The 16,951-nt window shown below is 34.5% G+C and overlaps 1 protein-coding gene, 1 long non-coding RNA gene and 1 other non-coding gene across 6 annotated transcripts in view; 1 reads left to right on the top strand and 2 right to left on the bottom strand.

The window, feature by feature from the left end:
• Positions 1-5,416: 5,416 nt before the first annotated feature.
• On the bottom strand, positions 5,417-7,575 carry LOC117564263 (uncharacterized). Of its 4 annotated transcripts, none has more exons than XR_004571752.2 (3): positions 7,207-7,575; positions 5,995-6,445; positions 5,417-5,931 (listed from the first exon to the last, which is right to left on the bottom strand). XR_004571752.2 is itself a non-coding variant. In XM_052002678.1 (3 exons), exons 1-3 carry the CDS (start codon positions 6,610-6,612, stop codon positions 5,912-5,914), a joined length of 462 nt encoding a protein of 153 aa, XP_051858638.1. In that variant the 5' UTR covers positions 6,613-6,630; the 3' UTR covers positions 5,417-5,911. The 4 variants fall into 4 exon arrangements, 3 of the variants coding, with proteins under 3 accessions (XP_051858638.1, XP_051858639.1, XP_051858637.1); XM_052002678.1 differs by lacking the exon at positions 7,207-7,575 and adding an exon at positions 6,606-6,630 and having other exon boundaries at positions 5,417-5,915; XM_052002679.1 differs by lacking the exon at positions 7,207-7,575 and adding an exon at positions 6,606-6,630 and having other exon boundaries at positions 5,417-5,915; positions 6,074-6,445.
• A 7,823-nt stretch (positions 7,576-15,398) lies between these two features.
• Positions 15,399-15,471, top strand: Trnak-uuu (transfer RNA lysine (anticodon UUU)). The gene has a single exon. It is a non-coding gene; the product is annotated as a tRNA-Lys (tRNA).
• A 758-nt stretch (positions 15,472-16,229) lies between these two features.
• Positions 16,230-16,951, bottom strand: part of LOC117563629 (uncharacterized) — a 153,493-nt gene continuing 152,771 nt past the window's right edge. The window contains exon 3 of the long non-coding RNA XR_007954598.1: positions 16,230-16,239. This is a non-coding gene — a long non-coding RNA (uncharacterized LOC117563629). The remainder of the gene's footprint in view (positions 16,240-16,951) is intronic.

Below are 16,951 nucleotides of genomic sequence, written 5' to 3'. Positions count from 1 at the left end.
ATATATAAAATATATATCAACAACTATATTCCGTGAAAATGTATTTAGAACAATCCATTTCACATTCATTATTATCCACAAAAAAACTATCTCAAAACAGATCACTTTTTTTGTATTACGAGTACTTGGCACAATAAATAATCGTTACCTTTTATGGTCATCAGTAAATTCTTAAAGTAAATTCAGCTCAGATGAAGTATTTGTCTGATCTTAAGGCAAAAATCCAGTTTTGACTGATGTTCTCACGCTGTTTGTAAGGCCGAACACACGAAAATTAATCAACAATTAATCGCACAGAAATTTGAACAATAGCTCAGACTCATCTCAGAGTTGGACTTGTGCCAGATTTCGCAGTTTTCTCGTTCATTCGATCAGTTTGAATGGTAAAGAGCCTAAGACAATGCCTTCGTTGTTGATGTTGTTGTTATTGTTATTGTATCTGTATCTGTACGCACGATCTGTGTGTGTGGATTTTGCTTTTGATTTTATCCGCAGCAAAACGGCAAACAGCAAACGTCTGACACAATTCCGCCAGCAATTAAGTGAGTGAACCAAGCGCAACTTTTGACTTCGGTCTGCCGGTCAAGTTTGTATTTGTATCTGTATGTGTGTGTTTAAGGAAGCTGTCAAGCTGTGTGTGCGACTGTGTGCATAATAAATGTGGCCAACAATTGTTTACCATATGCAGCGATCGATGGCATACCAAGCTGTCCACTTGGGCTTATTAGCCTGTCGTTTGCATTTTGCGGTATTTTCTCTCGCTCTTTGTACGCAGCGATCAAGCGACCTCCGCGCTGCGCATTCAATTTGAATGCGTCGGCCAAATTCCATACATTGCTAACTTGGCCATTCAAATGTTTGCCGACTCTCGTCGTCGTCTTACGTTCTTCTCTGTCTTCTTATTTTTGGTCATCGATTGTCTATTTGTGGTTTAATTAAGTTGCGTTTTCAATTTCACAGAGTTTCGCTGAGCCTCGTTTGGCGCTCGTTCAGCATAAAATTGGCAAACACATTATTGACACATCATTATCAATCATAGCCAGTAATATTAGCAGTAGTAATGAGTGCTTAGGCCCAAAGAAAGTCGAGGGGGAAGCTTGGCCAATAATGGGGAGGGAAACTACTACCGTTGTGCTTGCTTCTTCTTGTTGTTTTATGGCCATGATTTATGGCAGAATTCTTCATAGGCGGCCGTTCTGGTTGGCCAGTTGCCAGTGCAGCATGAAGCAGCCACACGGATAGAGAGAAGAGCCACAAGTCAGAGTGTATCTGCAATTGCAGACACATTTGCTGACACGCACTAAGCAAAAAAAAAAGTAAGAAAGCTGCAGTCGAGTGTGCTTGACTGCGAGATACCCGCTATCCATTTTCTTGTATATCAATATACTATTCAAATTCAAAATAGACCATATAAAACAGAATATACCAATATACTATTACATTCACAATATACCATAAAGCATATTATGCTTAAAATATGCCGAATTTATGTACCAAGAAATTCTAAAATATATTGAAGGCATTTTCTGGTATATCAATATACTATTAAATTCAAAATATACCATAAAGTTTAAAATACATACATTAATACACTCTTGTGCTCAGCACATTATTCTTAAACTATGCCAAATATATGTATACAAAAATACTGAAATATACGGAAGGCATTTTCTGGTATCTCAGTATACTATTAAATTCAAAATATACCATGAAATACAAAATATATCGATATTCTATTACATTCACAATATACCATAAAGTATATTATTCTTAAAATATACCGAATTTATGTACCAAAAATACAAAAAACATACTGAAGGCTTTTTTCTGGTATAACAATATACTATTAAATTCAAAATATACCATAAAATACAAAATACATCGATATGACGGCTACTTCTAGTATATTAATATACTATTAAATTCAAAATAAACTGTAATGTACAAAATATATTAATATACGATTACATTCACTATATTCCATAAATCGCAAAATATACCAAACGGTATCGGCAGTTGACGTTGATCAAAAATATATGTACTTTATGGCCTATAACATTAATTTCCTACACGCACAAATTTATAATACCCTTTTACCCTATGGGTAACGGGTATAACTAGTGCTACTGCTACTATATAGTATACAATATGTATGTATGTATATGTGTTATGCTTTATGGTTCTAATACCGATGCCAAGTTTTGTTTAACATAAACTGACTGATTTGATGATGGCCATTTACATGCCATCGCAAATTCCAAAGAATTTCATTTTTAATTTTTATTTAAGCTCTTATTGCACGCATTTTAATTTGTAATTATGTTTACAATTTTATGATTTTATATTTCATATTCCAAAACCAAGAAATGCACTTAGTCAAACTTGTAACTGCAATTAGCTATTGTAATGCATTTGAAACAAATATTAATTGTGATTAATGAGTTCTATTTACATTTGCAAGTTAACATACGAATTACTTTCAACAGTGATACTATCTAGAAATGTCTTTCATTAATCACAAAGAGTAGTATGGAATATTTTATTAAAAGTTAAAACTCATACATATACTTTATAGAATTTTTTCATTATTTACTTATAATGTAAGCAAGGAATAATTGCTGAGAATTTTTATTAAAGATTAATTCAATTATTTTAAAATATAATTTAACGATCTTTGCGAAATGCAAGCCAATTTTATACAGGCTACACATTGTGGTAGATTTTGTACTCTATGGTATATTTTAAATGTAGTACTATACCAAAAATATAGTATTTTATATATTATAGTATATTTACTAATTTTTGTACTCTATGGTATATTTTAAATGTAGTACTATGTCAATATAGCTAACATAGCCTTTGGTATATATTAGTATTTTTGCGGTTTAATAATGTGATATATTTTTAGAATAATACCGCGCTGTTTTCCATATAATTAAACCAATAAAAAATCATTGCTTGATTTTTGCACATTTTTGATTAACTATATACAAAAATATATTATCTGTGTTTATTCTCATCAATAAAATATAATATGATGAACTTTCTTTTTACAAATTTTAATAAATACATTTTCCAAGATTAGTTGCATTAAGCACTTAAAATTGTGAAAAGAAAATGCTGCATCACATTTATAAATACTTATTAATTATATGGTTAAATTTTTCACTATTACCAGATGATCTTTATCTTTCAGTTAATTCCCCATTCATGGCCAATCTTCCCTCGCTTTCTTGACATTTTTAAGCTGTGAAATTCGCACAAAACTCTCAAGTTGCCAAACAAATGCCGCAGTTCACACTTGAAACACGCAATTGGTGGAGATGAATTTTAAATGCATTAATCTTGTACGCACTTTAGCCTTAAGACAGCGTCTAGTCAGGGTCACTAAACCAAGCTAAGCTTTTGCATTTTAATTGCACTTCCAATGAAAGCGCATTAAGGAGAGTATTTGAAAGGGGCTGTCAGGTAGCTGCCATTTTTAATGAGTCTCTGTAGCCTGTGGTGGCTGATGTCAAATTGCGAAATTATGCAAAGAGCAGTTGAAAAACTTGAACAACTTTTAATTGTCGCATTGCAAACTGAAACTGCAACTGAAACTCCAAAGGCAGGCAAGACAAATGAGAGTCTTGGTAATTAGACTGCCAAGTTGGCCAAGTTGTGGAGCATTACAAATGAGGCGTTGGCGTGCGTCTTGGCCAGACACTAGACACTAGAGACTAGACTATTGCTTGATTATTGCAAACTTAAGATATAATGAGCAAGTGATTACGATTATTATTATACATTATAATGATAATTTCAATTAGTTTGCAAGCCGCTTGGCATTTTAATTGTTTTTTGAGCAAACATTTACAGGCATGTAAACATTAATCAAAGCACAGCAAAGTCCTCTTTCAATTAGCATAACTTGTGCAACTCGACTCCGCCTCCAAAACGAATTCAATCCCAATGTTTTATGCTGAGCTTGTGATCGGTTTATTGAGATTAGGCCAGACAAATTGCTCACAGATGATCGGGCAGTATTTAAGCAACTGCTTTCAACTGCTCTCTTCGATACGCATCTCAATAACTCTAATTACTTTCAAAGATTTTCGAATAGCTTGGCGCCAGCTGCGCTTGACTTTGGGGTTAATTTTCTATATTCATATCTTTGGATCAGCAAATTATAAGTACGAGAGAATATTTGTTGTAGATGCACTCAATACTCGAGGTGCACTTAATCAAATAATTGATGAGGCATTTCAACAGTTTAGACTAATTCGAATGCCTCGCAGTGAAGTGGGGAAATAAACAATCTCCCAGACAAGACTGTAATTACGTCGTTGGATCGACTCTTATTTCACTTTGTTCACTTTGACGTTTTGTAACTAGCATTTACAGCTACATAACTACAGTTTCAGTTATTAAAAGTACACTGTTTAGATAGCCTGCTATTGAAAGCGTAATTGTAAATGATTTAGGACTAACAGCAGCCTGGGAAAATTCCACACATTACAGCAAAGGCCACAAAAAGGTGTGAACAAAACAATTGCAATTTATGTGGTCCAATAAATTTCAATTGTTTTGTTAGTTGTTATGTGTTAATAAACACACGACAAATTATTGTGTTTATACTTTTTAAATATTTCGAATAATTCAAAGATAATATAAATTTGAATTACAGCCAATGTTTGAATGATTTTGAATAGTTAATAGATTACGAAATTTTGCTTCATATTTTACCATTTTTTAAATAAAAATTCACAAATATTTGCAGCTAATACTTGATGAATTTCAAATAAGAAATTGATGATACAAAAATGTACTTAATTTTGTAAACTTTGTAAATAACAGTGTCCAATATGATATATATTGTGTGTTTCAAGTAAACTGTGAATAAGATTTTATTAATTTTATACTATTAATAGTTAGAAAATAATTGTGTTCATTTTATAAATATATTTTCAAGTAAATTTCGACTGATATTTTATGGATTTTAAATAATTATTAGAACGACAATAATTTCGTTCGATTTTTACAATTTATTTTAAAGAAACTGTGGTTAATATGTAATGGCTTAGGATTAAAATAGTTTGACAATAATTTAATTTCATTTAACATTCCAAGTCCTGATTATTTTGAATACTAATTCATACATTATTATTAATAGATTCTTATATTAATTCAAAACATTTCAACAGCGCTCCGATCGTTACTATTTAAACCCATGTAGATTACATATAATTGTAGTAAAAATAGTTTTTGTAGTTTGAAGATGACAGCTCTTATATTTTAAAGACATTTAAAAGTTTGAATATCACAGTTGTTATATTTCTTAAGCGTTTAAAGCAGACTTAACTTTGCTTTCTATAATTGACAATTCCATCAGAAAGCTTAAACTTATTTTAACAACTTTATAACCACACATCTTGTTGATCTCTGCTAGTTTTAATGATGATACAAGCATGCTGATAGGAAGAATTATCTATGCATTTTGTCGGCAAAAGTCTTTTGAATGGCTAAATGGTCATAGAAATGGCCAAAATTCATGTCTTGGCAAAAATGTTGTACGACAAGCGCCAAGTTTGCGCTGCAAATCAAAGCTGTTGCCGTTTTGCTAAAGTCGTTGCCGTTGGCGTTGATGTTGCTCCGTTGCTGTTGCTCCGTTGATGTTGCCACCGTTTGTTGCCGTTGGCCGTACCACTTGGACATATATGGCAAAATTAGTGGGATGCTTGAGTTACGTTGCATTGGCGATGCAATCGCTAAGGTCTGAGGAGGAGGAGGAGGAGAGAAGCTGGCGGGGCACCAAAAGTGTTGCCGCCAGTCAGCGCTCAAAGATTGTGTCGCCTTCGTTGAAGGTGTCGTCGTCATTAGCACAATGTTCGGGCCAGTTGGCGACACAATTAGATGGGGGCCTCAATATCAGTTAACTGCAAAAGATGTTAACTAACATGCGTTGAAATTTCCAAATCATTCTCATTCTGTGTTTATCAAATTTTATGCACTCACCGGGAATGGGAATGGGACTCGGATTCATTCGAACATTTCCTCACGCCAATAAACGCACAATTATAATAAAAATAATCACCTAGAGGCTGCCGCTGTGTTAGCTCCCGCTGCTGCATTTGGTCATAACCAGGAACCAACATAGAACCGTTGTCTAGACTCCACACAAAGACTCGGTCGGACTCTCGATAGTTGTTGTCGGGATTATCGCCTTTTAGACACATCTCAGGTGGCAAGTTTTTCTCTCTTCTCTCGCCGTTCTCTTTGCTTGTTTTTATCGTCGACAATTGGCGAGTAATTGCTGCTGCATAATAATTTTTCCCGACAACTCTGCTGTCGGCACTTGGCTTGGACATTTCAAGTTTTTTGCCTAAGTCTTTCGTTTTGCGCTCCTTGAAGGCGGCGCACGTTAATCCATTTAATCCGTTTTTGGCATTAGTTAGACGAGTTGTGCCTGTGGCCAAATAAAAAGGAAAAATTAAATGAATATCATAATTGATACCGTTCGAAATAGAGTTGTGAGAGATTTTGCGATAAGCAAAAAATCGTGTTGTATACATAAACGAAAAATATGAAAAAAATTAATTAAAACATTAAGCAATAAATTAACAGACAGCGCATAAATGTAATAGAGAATGTCATTAATATATATGTATAAAAAAAATACGAATTCCAGCACAAGGCAAAAAGCAAATTGACCCTAAAAGGCGCTGGAAATATCTCAAATAGAAAAGCATAAAATTACCGAGCAGTTTTATAATATCTACGCAAGTTATTAAAATATTTATTTGGCTTGTGAATAGTAAACTTCAATGCATATAAAATTATACAATATTTACTGAAGTACGTTGACTAACTTTAACAATTACATTTTAAACCAAGATTCTATTCTTTACAGTTCAATTTAATAACTTTACCTTATACGAACTTGTTAAAAAAAAATGCTTTGGCTGAAAACTTGGTATACTTTGCACTCTATGGTATATTATTATATTATTTATTTATGCCAAATGTATTTTATGGCCAAGCTGATTCTAATTGCAACAAACATCTCTATTATACCCTGTCGATGTTGAAAGGGCTGCAGATTTGATATCTTTAACGTTCTGATTATAGATAGAAAATATATTAAAGTAATTCTAATTTCAAAGATGCAGATTTCTACTTTTCGAATAGTTTACTTAACATAAATTTTTTCCATACATTTTTCCATACCATTGTAAAATTATAAAAAACAAATACTATGAAAAAATTAGAGTATATGTATATATTCAGCTGATTTCTCAATGTTTCATTAACTTGTTGCTGCTTCTTCGGTCACATCGTAAATAAATCCCTCGATTACAACTAATTTTCGAGCTTTAGTTTTCGTGTCATTCCATATATTCAAACAAATTGGCTGCATTTCCTCCTCCTTCTTTTTCTTCTGTTCGAAGAACTTATAGATCAGCACAAGCAAAAGAAAAACTACAAAGACGCTCACACAAACAGAATAAACGAACAAATCCATTTTTCAAAATAGAATCTTTGTTTCACATTTATTTTTGGTTGTATTACTCTAGAACTCACTTTGAAATGTGACTAGAAAACATTTAAGTTACACACACTTGGCACACTCTGACACTCATTTCAAGGCCAACTCTGTGAGTAGATCAAAGACAAGGAAATTCGACATACTTTTCGATTTAATCACAGTTGGCGATCAATCCCTCAAACAGATGCTAATTGCAACAAACATCGCTTTATATCCTATAAAAGTCGATGTAGAAAGGGTTTTTTCTGACTGCGCTCGGATTATAGATAGAAAATATATTAAAGTAATTCTAAATGATTGCAAATAAAGTCGAAGAATATATTCAAGAAAGTTCTTGAAACGTCATTATCATTTATTTTAGAATTTCAAAGACGCAGATTTCTACTTTTCGAATAGTATACCTAACATTTTTCCATACCATTTGTAAAATTTACAAAAAAAATACTATGAAAAAATTAGAGTATATATACATTTATTGCAGAAATGTGAACAAGATTAAGTTTGGTAATTTATTCTCCCTCGATCACCTCACCAATACGTTCATACATCTTAAGGAACGGTCGAGGCTTAGAATAATCTTCCGGTTTCACGCCAATCAATTGATGCTTTTCCAAAATTAGTCCTGCTCCTTTGGTCACATCCACAATATATTCCTTGTATGGAATAAAAATGCGAGCAGTAGTTTTGTTGTCATCCCACATTTTCCAATATCTTGGCTCCATTCCCACCTCCTTCAACTCTTTTATGCATTCTTCAGCTTCAGCTTCTTCAGCTTTCTTCTTTTTCTTCTGTTCGAAGAACTTATAGCTCAGCACAAGCAAAAGAAAAACTACAGAGACGTTCACGAAAACAGAATAATCGAAACAATCCATTTTCCAAAGTTTAATTTTTGTTTCACATTTATGTTTGGCTGTATTACACTAGAACTCACTTTGAAATGTGACTAGAAAACATTTAAGTTACACACACTTGGCACACTCTGACACTCATTTCAAGGCCAATTCTGTGAGTAAATCAAAGTCAACATGGAAATTCAACATACTTTTAAAATTTAATCACAATTGGCGATCAAGCCCCAAGCAGATGCTAATTGCAACAAACATCTCTATTATACCCTATCGATGTTGAAAGCGCTGCAGATTTGATATCCTTAGCGCTCTGATTATAGATAGATAGAAAATATAATATTTAGTATTTGCGCGGTATATCAATTTGGTGTATTATTTAAGAATAATGAATATTTTTAATGGTGTACTATATCAAAATGCCAAATGTAGCCTTTGGTATATATTTAGTATTTTTGTGGTATATTAATTTGGTATATTTTAAAATTTATACAGCATGTTAATTAATACCGACTGTAGCTTTCTTACTTCTTGTTCACATCATTATTTTAAACCAAGCCTAACAATAGAGTAAAGAAATTTTACTCAGAACTCTTTTGTTTGAAATAATTTGCCTTTTCAGACATTTATAATATTGACAAATTATGCTTAAATTTGTTGTATATATTTTAAGCTAAGTTTTTATTCATTCAATTCAGTTGTGAGATTATCTTAGAGTTATTTTGTATATGAAATATTTTGACCAACTAAGTTTAACATTAATTAAAACCCAGTTTAAATTCTTCACTGTTTAGTTAGCTACTTTGAAGTGACATTTTCTTGACGCTTTTGCAGTCCATCAAATAATTCGCTCAATTAGGCTTTTTATAAAATCCACCAATTAGGTTTAAAATGAAGTTAGTTAGTTGTAGCTGCTAATCAAATTATGTTTCACGGCCAATAACAAAAAACACCTGAGATTAGATCAATATTCAAAAGTGGCCTCCACCAAATTGGCAACAATCTGTCAGATGCTTTTCACAGCACAACATCAACGATCAAGAAAACGAGTTGACTAAATGCTAGCGACAATTTATGTTATAAAACGCTACAAGCAGCAAAAAAAAAGAGTCGAAAATTGCTTTATGAACACGTTTCAATTGCCAGTTGCAGGCAGCTCTGGCAGTTTGCCATGGCACGTCGCTGGCATGTTCGATGTCATGTAGACCCGATCTCCGAGTCGGAGACTCCGAGTCCGATCCGTTGTGATCCGCTGTTGATGATGCGAGTGGCCAAACAGCAAACGGCAAACGGCAACTGCATGCAACTCTCCCAAATCGCAGAGCAATGAAATCGATCATTTTCCCACGATCAGTGTGTGTTGGCTGTCAACAGTCTCTCCAGTGCTCTCTTCCCCCCTTCCACTGTCCCCTCATACTTGGCACTCCCCCTTCCCGTTAGTCTAACTCTAGACCAGTGTCCACTCTTGGAGTAGCAAAAAAAAAACACTATAAACTTGCCCAAGCCAGCCAATGGGCAGGCATTGCTTAGTTTGTATGTGCTGCTATGTAAATGCTATAAAAGGATTTTGATTACCAGCCCAGACCAGACGGACGGACAGACGGACAGCTAGCAGACAACTTACAGACAGACGGACAGACATTATGACAGACGTCTGGCGACTGGAGGTGTTTGAATTCTATTGGGGCCACAACCTGAAACGGAAGCCCAGACGCACCTTTTCAGCCACCTTTCACAATCGATTGCCTTGGGCCCCGAGGATGACTCGACCATTTCCATTGTAATTGCGATCAATATCGCGAAGCTGTGAAATTAAACGAATTTAAATGTTTTTTTCCATGATGTGTGTTTAGTTTGTTTTGTATTCAACTTGATCTTTCGTTGGGCCGACGCGTCGGTTAATTGTTAATTGCGTTTAAGCCATGAACAAACAGTTTTTTTTCTTCTGTCTTCACTCTTCTGTTCATTCATTCAGCTTTCGACTGTCCTACGAAAACGCGTCGGCTTTATTCTAATTAGCGTTGTGCCCTGGGGGCACGAACCTCTGGTCTTACGCAGCTAACAGCTAAGAGCGAGCAACCAACATGACGTGGCATAGTTGTGTGTCATGTGGCTGACGTTTATACCAAGTGATCTATAAAGCAAGGTGGGGTATATTGAGGTTAGAGGAAAATGAGAAAAAGTCATAGTCTAAAGACTATAAATGAATGTAGAGTATATTAATGTTAAAGAAAATTGAGAAATTATTTAGGCGAACAGAGATATTTTTTATGAGCGAAAAGGAGTTCAGAGAAAAGCCTTTAAATTCTGATTTAGAGAACAAAATTTCAACCATAACTTGTGTTATTTATACAATTTAATTTGCTAGTTCCTAAGCTGGTGTACAAGAAACTTAGATAACATCAAAATTTTAGGAATTGGCGACAATTTCAGATTTTCTACTGATCTCGCAGTAGTTCAGACGAAATAACATTTTTTTTAACAATTTTATACTCAGATGAAATTGTTTTACAAATTTTACTATCACTTTCATTTAAATTTCTGAGATGGATAAAGTTGCTTTACTATTTCGATTGCTTTGATTCCAAATAAAACACATATAATCCATTTAGTTTTAAATATACAGTGGTTCACTGCTTATTTCAACCACCACCAACCGACAACTTTGAGTTAGTGTACTGGCCAAACTAAAAGAGGTATTAACTTTATTTAAACGCAGGATTTTAGTTTAATGTTTTAACATACAAGATACTTTTTCATTTATCCACTAATTTTTTGTTAACTATATAAAATTATTGAAAAACAAAAAAATGCCAAAAAAAAGTACCACAGCTTATTTCAACCAGCTGAAAATAACTAAATATAAATATGTTAAACTGTGTATTTAGAATTTCGTATGACCTCCTTCTTGGTTATTAGCTCCTTCCAGACAGTTTGGAATAGATTCCACCAATTTTTTTGTGATATAGGGCCTAATTTTGTCCCATTCTTTCACTAAAGCCGTTTTAAGGTTAGATTTGTTGGAAATTGGCCTTTTTCCGATGTTCTGGTCCAAAATGGCCCAACAATTTTTTACAACATTTATGTCAGGTTACTGAGCTGATGGTTTCATGACATGACGACAGTTGCACATTAGCCAATCTTGGCCAATTCCTGCCTTAAGCCTAGGGTCATTGTCTTGGTAGAAGCGGAAATCATCCTTAATGCCCAGTTTATCTGCACTTTGGATCAAATTGACATTCAGTACCTCTAGGTATTGAGTCTAGTCAATGGTCGCGTCAATAAAATTGAGTTTTCCGACTACGGCTGTGGACATACAGGCCCAAACCACGACGCTACCACCGTAATGCGTGACAGTAGGCTTTAAATTTATCTTTTGAAGCCCGGAATTTGGATTCTGACCGACATATGGAGCTCCAACCAAGCCAAAAATGTTGATTTTGGACTCGTCCACAAATATGATTAAGTTCCAAAAGTTTTTATCCTTTCCCACATGCTCCTTGACAAATTTCAAAGGAGCCTTTTGATTCGCGCGCCTTATAAACGGTTTCTTGCGCCTTATACTGTCATTAAAGTTACTTTCCCGCAGTATTCTCGAATTGATTCTGGGTGGCACGCCTTACTCAATTCCTCCTCTATAACACTGGCCAATTTTGGTGGCGAAAATTTTGGATTTTCCCGATTTTCCGGACAATATAACACGCGTCGGTCTCATTAAAAAATGCATTGGGTACATTTTTGCCCTTCTCATGCACTATACATTCCCGAAAAAAACAATGAAATGATTATTTGCACAGTCGAAACACTCAGATGCAGCAATTCATAAATTTTTGGACGGGAAAATCCATTCTTTAAAGGAGCTATGACGTCATTTTCCTTCTCAATTGTGGTTCACGGACCCATTTTGTAAAATACGCGTGTATTTCGAGATCTAAAGCTTAAAATGTCGAAAATCGAACTTCTATATATTGAAAATACTATACACAAAGCAATAGATCCATAAAGACCAGTTATTTTCCTAGGAAACTGATCTTCGCACAGCTGCAAAGTTGCTGGTTGAAATAAGCTGTGGTACTTTTTTTTGGCATTTTTTTGTTTTTCAATAATTTTATATAGTAAACAAAAAATTAGAGGATAAATGAAAAAGTATCTTGTATATTAAAACATTAAACTAAAATCCTGCGTTTAAATAAAGTTAATACCTCTTTTAGTTTGGCCAGTACACTAACTCAAAGTTGTCGGTTGGTGGTGGTTGAAATAAGCTGTGAACCACTGTATATAAAAAAAACTTATATTTTCGTTTCTAACCTTACCGAATGCACAGACAAGAAGACAGTTAAGATAAAGTGTGACCATCCAACAAAGTAAAATACATTTCAAACTAAATAGAGTCTAGTTTGTTATACTAATTTTGATATACATATATAATATGGGCACATTTTTATCAATGACATTTCTGCCTCACTAACAGGGTATTTCTATAGTCCATCACATTCTCAATTCTTCTGCCAGTTAGCTGATCTCTGCTGGCTGCGGCTGCTGCTGTTGATGTGCGCCTGTCAAGCGGCTTAATTGAGCATGCAGCTCAGTTCTTTGACATGTTTTCTATTTGTCTAATTTGTCAAGTTGCCTTGTCCACAGTCTCTCTCTCTCTCTCTCTCTCTCTATTTCTCTGGATTGGGATTGAAACAAAGCGGAAATGATATGCCAAAAAAAAAGCATAAAAACTTGGGCTTAAAGACTTTCAAGCATTAAGCTTTCAAAACAGTCAAAAGCGTGGTCAAGTTTCGACCCGAGGCGGCTAACAAAATATTTAAATTGATCTCTTGAGCGCGTGTTCAAACAATGCGCACTTATTAAGCCAAGTGGGATCTATTGTTGATCAAGTGAGCTTTTTGTTGATGTTTATGTAACATAGTTACGTGTTAGGGCATGGCTGAGTGGGCTTTATCAGTTAATTTGAATAGATGCGAGAAGTGGTTAGAAAGGGAAAAGAAACAAACTATAAGAACAACATAATGTAGTTAAAAATTTAGACTTAGAAGAAAAAAAATGGTTACATACTGAAAGAATAAAACAAATCAAGTTAAAAATTCAGAGTTTAAAGAATTTATATTTTTATTTACCGACTTCATTCCAAAGTAGAGCATTGTCATATCAATTATGAGGATTCATTATCTGAAATTAGGAAAATAGTGTTAAAAATTAAAGGAAAAGTTAAGTATAGCAATTTTACTTATTCTCAACGATTGTCGATTTGCTTAATTTGTAGATTCTTCAGTAAGGTTTCCTTTCTCTCTTTGAAATAATTTTCTTTATTCTCAACGATCTTCCATTGTGAATGTGCTTAGTTTCTTGTTTCCTTGGCAATGTTTTCTTCACATTTATTTGTAATTTTCCTTAAATTTCATTGTACCTTTTCCGAGCACTTTTCCTTGTCGTACTTCACTCTTCCACCGACAATTTCTGACTAAAAAGTGACAGTAAAAAAATACATCAAACCATTCAGCAACCCTTCTAAAAAACGGAGCTGCAACCCTTTCGCTTCCAATGGATTTCACTTTGCATAAATGGAAGCAGATGTAGTTTCATCCTTTTTTTTAGAACACTTCCAACCCCAGACTACGTTTCAGCCGCCCGCCAGATGGCGCTTGAAAGCACAGAATGTCGCTGTGACTGGCAAAAAAAAAAAAAAAACAACTCAGATTTCTAGGATTTCAATGGCAACATTTTAACATCAATTAAACGCAAAACTTTTGAATAATTTATATAATTAATACCCCGCTACGTTGATCGCAGCTGGCATTCGAGAGTGAGACAGCGAGATGTGGCGAAAGAGAGAGGTTTTAATAAAATATTTTAAATAATTCCGTAATCTAAATGCAGTCATCGTCAGCACTCAGCAGACGGCAGCAACGATGATGATGATGATGGCGTTGGTTTCCATCTCCGCTGTGACAAACAGGATGCGTACAAAGAAATTCTAAATACCAAAGAGTCGGTCGCGCAGCCAGGCACAAATCACAAATTGTCACGTTAATAGTTGCAGCCCCACCTCCTCTCTTCTCTGCTCCCACTCTTGAGCTGTGTGCAGCTTGTCAGCCTCATCATCGTGAAGATCTGTTTGCTTCTGGCTTGTCGCATCCGTCTAAATGCAATGTAAATTTTTTTGTGCGCGCCATTGCATATGTCAAGACAACAACAAAACGCAGGAAGATGCCACAGACGCAACTCGCAGCTCGCAACTCTGTGGCAAGCTCAAGTTGCAACTTGCACGCTGCACACACTGTTGCAGAGTCGTCTCAGCACGTTTCGCTGATAATTTATGAGACGCCTTATTAACATCAGTCAGTCAGTCAGGCAGCATTCAACTTCAACATTCAACTTCAGCTTCAACTCGATGCCAAGTTAATGTCCGCGTGGCTTTCCTTCTTGGAAAGCCTTTGCGGATGCATCTCCGCTTTTTGCTGCACTCGCATTTCAGGCTCATTTTAATGTAATTTCTGCTCTTTAATTTGTAAATTATTTTAATGCTCATCATAATTTATCGTTTTTTTCGCTTGCCAAATGCGTCCACACAACATGCATTTCCCTTTTCAGCTTACGCAATCTTCGTAATGCAAATCAAGCTTCGTTTTTTTTGCCAAAAATAAAAATAAAACCCACAGCATTCGCGTCATTCTATGCAAATCATGAAGCCAGTCCACAGAGATCTGGCATTTGCATAAGTATGTTGCCAATTCAATTAAATGCCAAGCTCTGGCCAGTTGTTAAGGCATTCCAAATGTTAATTCTCAAGTGCATTTGACTATAATTCGCTGCGAATAACAAACAAAATCGAAAACGTTTTAATTCTAACGAATTTGTTATACACTTTCAAAGATAAAATTTGATAAATTAATAGTTTTTAATGAAGAAAATTATATTTTTCATTGTAATTGTAATAAAAATACTTAAATTTCATAATTTAAATTTTTTAAATATTCCATTTATTATGAGAACAGTTCCAGAATCTCGTGATATCACATGCCCGGGTAGCTCAGTCGGTAGAGCATTGGACTTTTAATCCAAGGGTCCAGGGTTCAAGTCCCTGCTCGGGCGATAATAATTTTTTTTTATTTTCACTTTTTTAAATATACATTTGCATTAAAACTACATTTTTAAATATTCAAGTAATTAAATATTAATAATACTCTCTTTAAACATAAGAGAAATTCATTTATGCTTATTCAGCTCGACGCAAAACTTTGATCATAGCGAATACACTCATTTGCCTTGTGGCATGTCAAACAACATTCACATTTAAGTACAATCCGAAACAATCGGTTCAATGACAAGTTGTGCAAATATGTAGGTTTTTATATTTATTTTGATTTGATTGGCTTGCCAACGCTTTGTCTCATGTAGAACACTGCGATTCAGACCGAGACTTTGACTGCGATCGCGAATTGTTTGCATAAATTTTGCTCGTAGCCATAATTGTGCATAAGCAATTATCAATTGTGTGTTTAAGGAGAACAGACTGCGTAATTATAATTGGCTTAAAAGGATTTCTCGACAATTAGCGGCATGATTTTTCATAATTCTCAAACCAAATTAGCTTGGCTGACGCCATGACGAATCCTTCTGATAAATTAGCAGCAACAGCAGCAGCAACTCAACTCTTCGCTTTTATGACCAAATTACTGTATTTAAAAATCTTTAATAAGCGCAAAATATGGCACACTGTGCAGAGACGAGTTGAGTCGAGTCGAGAGACCCACTTTAGATGCACTTTCAATGCCTCAATGGAGCAATGGGCGTTGCAATCTTGAAAAGCGCCGCCATCAGCAGCCCATCAACATCAAAAACCAGCCTCTTGCCTCTTCTCTCTCCTCTCTCCTCTCTCTGTTGCTCTCAACAGTAGCCAGACTGCTGACGTCTGCTGCATATTTAAATGATGAGACTCTTCTCTCGTTGCCATCTAGCTATGGTTTTTTTTTTTGCTTAACTCTTACTCACTTATTGGCATGCCCGTAAATTATCGTCTGACTAAAAGCCATTGGCATTCGCATTAGCATCAGGTCAGCGAATGCTGCTCGTAATTACCCACAGCTGGAAAAGTGTTTTCCTATTCTGTTTTTGTTTTTTTTTTTCACTTTAACAATGTGTACTTTGCTAGGTTTTGAATTCATTTAGTTTGCTACTGGTTAGATAATATGACGTTAACGTTTTATTGTGTTAACCTTTTTAATTATGAATTACGTTTGATTAATAGTTGCGGTACTTCATTATCAATTTGCACTCTTAATTTAATTATAAAAAAATGTTTTAATTAGCAACTGGAAAATTAGTTTAGTTATCTTTTTAACAAGTTAATAAGAAAATTGACATATCAAAATAGATTGAAGGTTTCTGTTTAAAGTATATATATTGTATATTTTAGTACGCTTTAGTATTTTTTGAGTGAAGCACTATATCAATATACCAAATACAACATTTGGTATATTTTTAATAGTTTTAGGTATATAATTTTTTGTATACAAGTACTCTATGGTATTTTTTATGAATGAAGTACTTTATGAATATACCAAATACAGCC

The sequence above is a fragment of the Drosophila albomicans genome, chromosome 2L (assembly GCF_009650485.2).
Source record: "Drosophila albomicans strain 15112-1751.03 chromosome 2L, ASM965048v2, whole genome shotgun sequence".
In the NCBI taxonomy this organism is placed as follows: Eukaryota; Metazoa; Arthropoda; class Insecta; order Diptera; family Drosophilidae; genus Drosophila; species Drosophila albomicans.
This window is presented reverse-complemented; position numbering and strand designations above follow the sequence as displayed.